The sequence below is a fragment of the Epinephelus fuscoguttatus genome, linkage group LG6 (genome assembly GCF_011397635.1).
Source record: "Epinephelus fuscoguttatus linkage group LG6, E.fuscoguttatus.final_Chr_v1".
NCBI classification, from domain to species: Eukaryota; Metazoa; Chordata; class Actinopteri; order Perciformes; family Serranidae; genus Epinephelus; species Epinephelus fuscoguttatus.
This window is the reverse complement of record NC_064757.1, coordinates 23,231,853-23,242,488: the sequence shown is the minus strand read 5'-3', so window position 1 is coordinate 23,242,488 and position 10,636 is coordinate 23,231,853. Positions and strand designations below refer to the sequence as shown.

The 10,636-nt window shown below is 42.5% G+C and overlaps 1 protein-coding gene across 3 annotated transcripts in view; it reads right to left on the bottom strand.

Moving 5' to 3' along the window:
- Positions 1–10,636, bottom strand: part of osbp2b (oxysterol binding protein 2b) — a 56,993-nt gene that overhangs the window by 8,381 nt on the left and 37,976 nt on the right. For all 3 annotated transcript variants that reach the window (XM_049578186.1, XM_049578187.1, XM_049578188.1), the window contains 10 exons: positions 8,055–8,253; positions 6,126–6,249; positions 5,395–5,461; positions 4,698–4,850; positions 4,366–4,611; positions 4,136–4,256; positions 3,333–3,436; positions 965–1,060; positions 444–628; positions 94–314 (listed from right to left, as the gene is read on the bottom strand). In XM_049578186.1, coding sequence (XP_049434143.1) covers positions 94–314; positions 444–628; positions 965–1,060; positions 3,333–3,436; positions 4,136–4,256; positions 4,366–4,611; positions 4,698–4,850; positions 5,395–5,461; positions 6,126–6,249; positions 8,055–8,253 — 1,516 coding nt within the window. The remainder of the gene's footprint in view (positions 1–93; positions 315–443; positions 629–964; positions 1,061–3,332; positions 3,437–4,135; positions 4,257–4,365; positions 4,612–4,697; positions 4,851–5,394; positions 5,462–6,125; positions 6,250–8,054; positions 8,254–10,636) is intronic.

Sequence of the window (10,636 nt, the reverse complement as noted above, 5' to 3'; positions counted from 1 at the left end):
CTACATGCAGGCTTTCTTTATGATCCCTGCTTGTCTCTGTCATTTACTCAGCACCTCTTTCACACAACACACTTCATGTTCTCCTTTTCGTACCTTCATCCAGAGCATCTGAGGCCTCCGCTTCCCTCCTCCTTCTCACAGCTCTTTGTTTCTCCTCTAGCCTCTGTTTCTCTGAGTTTGCCTCGTCCCATCGCCCCTCCTCCATCAGCCTCTGGTCGGGTCTCAAACGACTGTCGGTCAGTCCCACTCCATCCTCTTGCTCGTTCAGGGTCAGTGCCAGTGCTGAGAAGTAGTACATGTTCTCAGCATTCTCCCTGAGAGAGCGAGAGGACATTGACAGGAGTCACACAGTGTAATGCTGTATAATCAATGATACTGGCTCAGCATTGCAGCAACTACTCATATATTGCAATGTTCTGCCTCATGAGGTTGATGAGACATACGGGAGAGGGTATTTCTTCCACAGCAGTTTGGGCGACAACGTCTGATAGACCGTCTTCTGCTTGCCCTCTGATCCACTGCCCCCTCGGCTGCTCTGAACGATCTTGGCACTCTCAATTTTATCATCCCATGTACCAGAGAGGATGTAGTGAGCCTGGCCTCCACTGTCTGCCACCACACCAGTCACCTGGAAATAACAATAGAGAAAAATAAGAATAAGGAAAACAAAGCTCCATGTCCTTTCCTCCTAATGTTAAGCACTTAGATGCTCAGTCCCAAATCAGTCACTACCAATGCCGGCAGCATCGTGCCCCATTTTTAGATAACTGGTATGACTCCAAAGGAGGTTACCTCACTGCAATGTGACCTCATACCGTGAGCTTCTTCTATATCACACTACTGTACAGTATGTACTAATATATATGTGGGTACTGTCCAGCAGGAGGCAGCATTGCACATATTAACCCCTCATCATATGACGTCATGCCAAGGTCAGGCACATAAGCATGAAGGAGGCATTTACCTTCCGAGGAACGTCCCTGGAGAAATAACTGTAGGGAGAAAACTTGAGTTGGCAGGTCTCCTTGGTCCTGTGATTCACAATCTCAATGTCCCCCGACTGCACGAACACAGACATAGTGAGAGAGACAAACACAGAGAGAATGATAGTATATCAGCGCTGTTTACAGCAGAGACAGACACGTATCCTGACCATATACTAATCTCAACCCAATCTGATGTTGAAGAGAAATACTTTTTTAAACCAAGTTTCAGGTGCTTCAAAGGAACAATGTCGAGTTTTTGACAACTAGTGGTGCTATAGAGCAATATTTTAATGAGCAGGTGTTCATATTGTTTGAGTGGATACCTGCATTGGGGGTGGCGTGATAAACATTTCTGGCCACTCCTGAGGGCCATACCTTTTAATTTTCATACTTGAAACTGGAGTGCAGAACGTTTGTCTCCCTCCTCTGACAGTAAGAGTAATAATATAAACACTGTTGATGCATGATTACAACATATGCAGGTGAGCTTGCGTCATCTCCCCTGCCCCATGGACCGCTCTTTTTTTTTTTTTTTTTTTTTACTTCAGTCCTTCCTCTTTTTTTTATCCGGTGCATACACTCAAGAACTTTTCCTGCATGTTTCTTAGGATTTTACGCCACAGCTTACACCATACTACTTGCCTCTGTCTCCACCCTTCCTTTTTTTTAACATTTATTTCAAAGTATCAACATACACAGTATCAGAAGAAAAAACAGAATCGCACACATACAAATAAAGCATTGAGGAAAGAAAATTAAAAGCAGAGAAAGACAAAGAAAACAAAACAAATCTAATGTAAAATCAATACATGAACCCCCCCCCCTTTAGCTGGGTGACATTAAATGCATCACTTCTTGTGCACCCTCGTGGGAAAGTCGCCACAAACTACCAACACTAAAACTCTAGCGTACTGTAAAATAAACAAAGCTTTCCCTGGTGGCAATCGGCTGAGTCAGCATTGTGTGAACTCGCTTGACAATGGCTTGAATGTAGCAGACGTCCATTTGCATGTCACATGTTCTTTTCTTTTGTGTATCCAACAGCCATAACATTAAAATCTCATGCTGTCACATGCTGTAATCCTAGTTCAGTGATAATATGCCCAGGCTGTACAGATCAACCTTTCTGGCCTCACTTGCTGTGCTCCTGACAGCACTGTCTGCTGTTGCACTAGCTGGCAGTAGAGAAGGAAGCAGCTGAATAGTTTCTCTAGCTTGCTGTGGAGTTGTTTGGCTGACCCCGTTCTGCACCACAGGGCAGCAGAGTGGCACAGTGATGCATGGGGGCGGTAGGAGAAGGCAAATGTATTGTATGGAGAAAGCAAAGAAATAAAAAGTGTGAATATTAGTGAAACTTTTTTCTTGGTGCATGAGCTGAAGAGAGGAATTTGTATCAGCGCAGAGGTGGTTTTGTTTTTGCAAGAGTAGTGTCTTAAACTAAATATGCCGACAGCCAAAACAACAGCTTATTTCTTTGTGTATTTTGACACTATTGAGGCTACAGTACAATGTATCCCAAGCAGGATCCCAAAAGAAGACCACAATCCAAGGTAATCACATTATGTAAACAACGAGGATTTCATTATAAAAAATGCTTTGCAAGTTTTTCATAAGGTAGGAATTACAATCTTACATTTGTAGTGTTTTGGTGCCAAATGCTGAATGTACACAAAACTCCACACCTTTGATTACATACATCAGCATAAACACTGCCAAAGAAATGCCATGAACATCCAGGAAATGCTGGATATTTGCAAACTATTCAATATTATTTACTTATTATGCTTTTGTTAAATAAGTCAGAGCTGATATTCCTGTAGTAGTGTGTGGCCAAGATGTCTAATTATTCCACACACCAATGTGCCTCTGTTGTTCTGTTCTTTAGGCCTTCTTCCAAGGTTACACACACACACACACACACACACACACACACAAATTGAGACGACACACAGCACGACTGGAAAAAAGAAAAAAAAAGTGGGGAAAAAACAAGAATTATTCTTCTCAACAAGGCAACACCATTCTGTACAGACAGACAGACAGACAGACATGCAGATGTGAAGCCCACCCCTCCCCCTCACATAACTGGGCCATCTCACAGAAAGAAGAATCTGTTATTTTAGGGTCTTATTAGAGATCAAAGCTGAAGATAAATCCCTAGAGATTGTGAAGCTCCTCATTCATGCACTGTAAGGCTTTGATTCCCTTCTTCACAGTGCTCTGCTCTGCTGGTCTGTACCACACACTACTACACGGCAGAGGAAAACAGGCTACTCTGGAGGGTCAGAGGCACTAGGGCAGGGCTGTGGGTTTGAAGCTGTCGAGGAGAGGTGTTCACAAACAGACCTGGTCAATCCACAGCTTGCCCACGATGATGTTGTGCACCGTGGAGGTGACCTTTCTCCACACGTAGTGGTTCCCGCTGGCGTGAAAGTGCAGGTGAATGGCACCTGGGGAGGGACAGGGAGGAAAGAGGAAAGAAACATCACAGCTGCTCTGTAAGTAATCTGCAATCCCAGACCTGAAAGTGATGTGTTAGATTGTGTTGTGTGTAAGTGTTTGATTGTAGGTTTCCCTTTCAAGATTGTCATCATGGTCAGTCGTACCTGCAGCAGCTGAAAAACATATCATCTAGCACATGTAATCCCCTGTACGCAGGCAATACATTTCCACCTATTTCTAGCATGACCTAACCCTGGAAGATTGATAACATGAATTTGAACATAAAAAGCTTTCCACTTAAGATTTTTTTTCTCAACATGGCACCTCACAGCAGGCGTATCATGGGAAGGGAGAGAAGTCAGATAAATACCACTGCAACTCTTGGCTGGACCTACATCTATCAAATCTTTCATTTATCTGAGCCAACAGACCCCTGCTCTCTGCTGTCCCGGTGCAATAAAGAGCTCCCTTTATACCTATACTTTATGTATGTGTCAAAAGGGTCATAAACCTCTCCTAATTCATTCTCACATCCTTTCTTTTGGCTTTAGGTTGTGCGGAGACAGCGCAGTCGTCTGCTATTCTCCAGTGGGGTGTGGAGTCCTTCTTGAGTAAACTCTGCTGGTGTGGTTGTTAAATTTGCATGATTGAACCTTTTTTTACTCATATAGTTTGTTTGCTTCCCCACTGAATATGAAATATCTTACCCAGAGGCATTATAGAGAGGTATTTGCCACGGAACTTGCTGGCGATGGTGATTTCCTGCCACAGGGTCCAGCCTCGTTGGGAAATCACATGATGTGCAGCTGCAGGGGGGTGATGGCTCACCTTAGGAGAAAGATAAAGGTTAAGTATATTCATATAAGCACGGGCTGACCCTGTGTACCTTATGCACATCAGTGAGTGTGTAAGCAAAAACTCCCTGTGTCCATGTTACCTGCTCACAAAGCGAACGATAGCCAAACTCCTCCCGCCGGTCGAGCTCATAAGTCTCGCCTAAGAGGGGGTTGAAGGGCTTGGCTGTCCGGTGCACCGTGGTGGAGTAGGATGAGACAGAGAAGGCAGCGACCAGGCACATCTGCTCCAGGGAGGAGTCACAGCGCGCCGCCTTGTCCAGAAGCTCATGATACTCCAGGTCCTCGGTGAGACGCTGCAGCATTGACAGGGGCTCGTTGAAGTTTACCTGAATGGGCGGATCAAGACGTCATGACACGCACACATTTATGTCAACCAGTCAGCTAGAAGGAAAGCCATGACCCATACACTCACAGGCATGGGAATTTTGGAGAGCTCCTTGCCGATGCAGTTCTTCATGATGCTCCACAAATTGAGAGAGTAGTTGGGCTTGTCTGGGACACGAGTCCGCCTCTGTCTGCGGGGCTGCAGCTCCTTCCCTGACACATCATTACAGCTGGGAGACATCTGGGATTAGGTGGAAAGGGAAAGGTTGGAGGATGAGATGGTTGTCTTTTAACTTTGTGTGGAGAGAATATTCAATTTTGAGAAATAGTTTCAGCTTCACGGACAGCTTGGCAGCACATCACCCTGTGCAGACAGAATGACAGAGCGAGTGAGAGACAGGAGGAGAGGGAACAGAGGAGGCAGATGTGTGATAGAGAGACAAAGAAGCAAGGGAGAGTTGAGGGGAGAGAAGTGCAGATGTTTGACTGGTAATTAACATTTAGTGGAATGAAACAGCTGTGTATCTTTGGCACCACAGGGGTGACAGCGACACTGCATGACACACATTGATAAAGGCTGCGTGTGTGTGTGCGTGAGCATGGGATGACTGCAGGGTAGGATAGTGGGACTGTGAGCACAGCAAGTGAAGACGGTTATATAAATAAATCAATGAGCTGTGATCTTTCCAGCGGCACAAATTAATCTGTATTAAGATTACAAAATTCAGCAGTGTCCACAAATGTCAGTCCTATTAGTCAGACTAGTTAGGACGACAGTCACTTACATGGTCGTCCTGGTTCCAGTCACTGGGCTGACCTCCGCTCGCTCCACTCAAATTACTCTGGGATCGCCTGGAAGAAAATGAACAGCTTTTCTACAACGAGCAGTGGACATATAAACACACTCAATGTCCCTCTCTTTCTATTTTGCCACTTGCACACACACAACAAAACACAATACACACAAGGGAGCAAACAGATTGGTGAGTATTACAGATGAATGCTGTGTAACCGTTACCATCATTCTTAATGGGGCTACTGGAGTTGAGGGATATGTTGCAAGAGATGAGCCATAACAATGATGAGAAAAAGAACACTAAAGGTACTCGAGACATTTTTTAAAAAGTAAAGAAAGAAAGCACAAGCTCTGCAGAAAGAAGTACAGTTGCCTGCAAGAGACTGACGCGATGCAGCAAACAAATACGCTATAAAAATGTACTGAGTGAGCAAAAGCAGAAACAGAAATTGGTTTATTTTGCTGCAGGAGAGCAGACAGGGATGAGAGTCTTGTGTCATTTTTTTCTGTATCACTCAGGGTGAGCTCATCTAACAAAATCCAAGAGTGAACGGCACACTGCTCTGTAATTTGTGTGTGTAGGTTAAGTTGTCACATCATGAGACATCATCAGACACTTGTTCAGCTGTCAGCCAGAGTCAAATTCACTATTATGACAAATTAGAGTATCCACAGAGTGATTGTACATGTGCAGACTAAATATCCCTGTGTGTGACTGACCTGTGCTGTGTGTTCTCAGTGGCAGTCACTGTGATAAATGCAGGGGAATCCTCCATGGCATCAAAGTACTCAGTATCTTCATCTTCATCACTCGCTTCTTCTTTGTGCAGCCTCTCACTCCCTCCTGTCAGGACATATACACTTATGAGTAAATGCAAACAGCATCCAAAAACAGCGGAGCAATCACATGGTGGTGAGTTTGTATTCTACAGAGTTCAGGAAAGAGCAGCGTATAATCACATACCCATGGCGATTAATCAAGGAATAATCAGCTTAGTAAAATTGGCAATGTTCCTGCCGGTTAACTACTCTGAATGATGTGAGCTCCTCAGGGCGTGCTTCTAATATTCAGTATCTAACATTCAATAATCACAGTACTTCTAATGAAAAGTGATTCTACTAAAAATAATGGTAAACTATGACCTTCAGTCATTAAACAACCGCCAGTATGAACAAAAAGTACTGTTTTTTTGTTTTTGTTACATAACAGGTTTTCATCATATTCTCTATTTAATACTACTTTGCTGTGTTCAGGGCATATATGGGCATGTAGCCCAACGGCACTCAGGTCAGGTTGGGGGTTTGTAAAAAGGTAGCGACCAGGCGCCAGACCAGAAGCAGTAGGCAACTTAAACTTGTTTACTGTTAAGAAAAGATAACCTTCAAGTTTAAAGGAAACCAAAGTTGACTGTTGGTAGGAGAAGTAACTCAAACTCTATGGTTTTGTTTGGGGGTTAGGTTTTGCTTTTTTGGTATTTTGGGGGGCATTAAAGACAGACAGCAGAGAGAGATGACAGGAGACACAAACTGGGGATGTTAGGGTTTATGGACAGCATCTTGAAGGAAACCTATGCCCATTTTCAAAATTCACACATGTTGATCCTACGATCTCAGACAGTTCAAAAATAGTAGTAACACGAACAACACTCTCCAAAATTCAAACACTAGAGTGCTAAAGCTCAAATATCTGATGTCATCAAGTATAAAGTCCGGAACTGCTTCACAATGAATTGGGAAAGATGTCCTAGATGACATTGAGAGCACCCTGGGGAATGATCTGGGTATATGGGTACATTTTCTGTTTCACAGCTGAGAACACTTATAGAATAAAGGTCATTTGGGTATGAGAAAGGAAACAAATATTCTAAATAATAAAACAAAAGTCTCCCATTCATTGTCTGTGGAGCAGCCCCAGACTTCATACTTGATGACATCAAAAGTTTTAGACTTAATCCTCTGGTTTTTGGCTGTGAGCGAGGGCAGCTCATGTTCACAAATATTGATTAAACTTTTCTAAGTCAGAGAAATAACATATTGGAATTTTTAATTTAGGTAGTTCCTCTTTAAATCCTAAACCATGGGCACCCCATTCAACAGTTTTAAAAACAAATGCTTGTATGCCTATCCACCGACCATGTCTTTCTTCTGTAACTTAACTTCTGTAAGTTAAAATGACAGAGCTGTGCAGTGTTGCTGTGCTGTAAGAAAGTCACACCACTTCCTGTTTTGGTATTGATTAGTGCTGTCATTTTTCTGGGGAGGGCAGTCTGACACTGAAGGTTAAGCCATGAGGTCACTAGAATCAATAGGTTTCTTCCTCTTGGAGGCTGGATGTGCACAGCAAATGTTGTAACTGCTTGGTAATTTGTTTTAAAGATGTTGGTTATGGGCAAACGAACAAGAAAATAAACAAATAGAGGGACAAACTGACAGAAGAAACCACATGACCTTAAGTTTCTGGTGAAACTAATTACCATCTCTAAATCACTGATAATCCAAACCTTCTGACATAAGTTACAAAACCCTTCCTCCACATGAGAAGTGTCTGTAATACTGAGCCTGAGGTCAAAATGGCTTTTAGTTGGTACAGTCAGGTCCACACTTAAGCCCACAGGAGTAAGTAACACACAGACACATAGTCAGTCTCACCCTTGTTGGCGGTTGGGGCACTGGGTGTGGTGGAAACAAGCGTGGGTGCTTCTCTCCACGCTCGCTCCAGGCTGTTATGCTGCTTGGCTAGCTGCTCAATGGTCTCCTCTAGGTGGGTACGCTGCTCTCGCTCATACTGCAGCGCCCGCTGCCATCTCCTGCTGTGAGTCTCTGCCAGGTCCAAGAAGTCTCGACATGCCTGGGGGACACACACGCAAACAAGAACATAAACAAACAGACAGCACTTAGAGTTTAATTTCCACAATAAACAGTCTGAAAATGGATTTACATCTGCTACAAAAATCTGCTGTTCATCATTCTCAACGAGGTACAACTTACTTTCCACCTGCTACAGTATGACTAAACGCTCAGCTTTTTGGATTTAATGGGGATTTTCAAAATAGAGTGGCTCCTTTGGTTCCTCTTCAAGTCTGAGTTACACCCTCTTAAAAACATTAAAATCATAAAACCTTCAAGAAAGCTTCTGCCCTTATTTGAGTCAACAGATAATTCTATACTAATAAAAACATTAGGATATATTTTTTCTTGAAAGCTTACAATAAAATTAGAGAGAACACTGGGATGGAAAAAGATATTAGTAACAATCATTGTAATCAAGGTTATTTATCACCATTGTTTCAAGCAGTCATCAATATGTTAATGAGCTGTCTGCAGGGCATTTACTGGGTCTGCCTGCTGCGTCAAATGTGCCTCGGAGTGCAGTGTAAACACAGGAAACCTCAGTGAGTGATGAGCTAGAGGTTAAAACTCTGATTACAAAGCAGACTATATTTGAGTCCAGCAGGGGGATCATTGTTGCTGCCTTGCTTTTACCGAGAGGTTACTTCAGATCAAACACATATTACATGTCAGCATTTGTCTGACAGCGCTGCCTCGTAGTGCGCTCAAAGGTCAGTGAATCCAAATAACACTGCACAGCTGACAACATGCATGATGAAATGTCACATGACAGAGTGGGCCTCAGAGGGGGGTTTCTGATAAATCACTTAGAAACTATTTGATCGCAGTCGAGCATTTTTGTAGCATTCTGTGGGGGCTCGTCTTTGTTCTTCGCACAACAGCGAAATAGCACATGATTTCATATGGTGCTCTCAGTATTTGCAGCAAAGGTCTCTCTGGTCCCAGCGTCAGAGGAGCTGTTGAGAGTTAACTTGGACCATTTAGTTGTGGCTGCAGGCAGCGAGCCGGAGGGATGAATGTGTCACTCCAATAATCTGTGTTCTCTGGCTGGTGGGAGTGCAATATCACTTTGAGGCAGCAGCGAGAGAAAAAAAGGATGCACTAACACCTGACTCCTTCCTTGATTTGCTTCCAGACAGCAGGATACCTATCTGTCTGATAAAAAAAGTCCTTTTCAGCCCCCGTCCAAAAGCAGCATATCAGTGTCTCTCTCACTCAGGCTATGTCTAAATATATTCAATAGGTGTATCAAGTTTAATCTTACTAAGCAACTAAATTAAAGCTTATTATTTTTTGTACCATTTTACCATAATCATTATTACTTATCCTTTAACTTTATCTAACTCTAACATCATATACATACAGTAGTCACCATATTAGTTAACTGGCTGTCTTGCAAAACATCCTAACTGACATTTCCACATACCTGGCCAACACAGAGAGTGGGGAAACCAGGAACAGAAAAAATACAAACTGCGAGCTGAAACTACAACTTAAGAAAAGCCATGCACAACTATTACAGTGCAATAACATCAATGTTTAATGCTGTACATGTAGCTACTATGACTGTTCACTGATCCTTGCATATTTGTTGCAGTTATTATAAATGTATTTAGCTTGACATGATCTCGAGTAACACTAATTTCTAACTTAATGTATGATATTATTCCAAAAGTCAAGATACCACACCATTATTGACAAGTGTAGAATGATCCTGTGTGTTAAAGCTAGCCAATTAAAAACAATTTCCACTTGTTAAGCCAGATAAAACAATAAATGGAGATGGTTTATGCCCATCTTGTTACTAATTTTTTTAAAAAGTACCGAGGTTTCAAACATCAACATATAACATTTCAAAATAATATGTATGATAATGGTGCAAGTTAATTATATGTCAATAGCATGGAAATATTATCCATTCTTACCATGTTTGTGGCTTTATGTGTTTTAAAATATGACTCCAATGTCTGGAAAACGCGAAATATCTGATAGTAAAAACCTCCAATCAAACTCCTACCTCCAGCGGTCTTGAATGAGTGGTGTCTGAACATCATTGTCTGAGCCTCATTTTAAACGTTAGAAGTACATGTGACGTGGTGGTCCACTTCCTCAGACACAACCATGATATGAAACTCAACACCCACTTAAAAAAATAACAGTTCCACTTTTTTATGCTGAGTCTCTGGTGCAAACGCAGACTGCATGTGACTTCCGTTTGGGGAGGAAGAAGGGTTGACAAAGGCTAAAGAAAAGTGAATGTGCGTGTTAAAGGGACATGTGAGTAAGAGGTGGCATCAAAAGACATCAGTGTTGTTGTTTTTTTAAAATCAAAAACGATGTAGAGAGTGCAATGAACTTGAGTTAAGTTTCATGTGATTAAA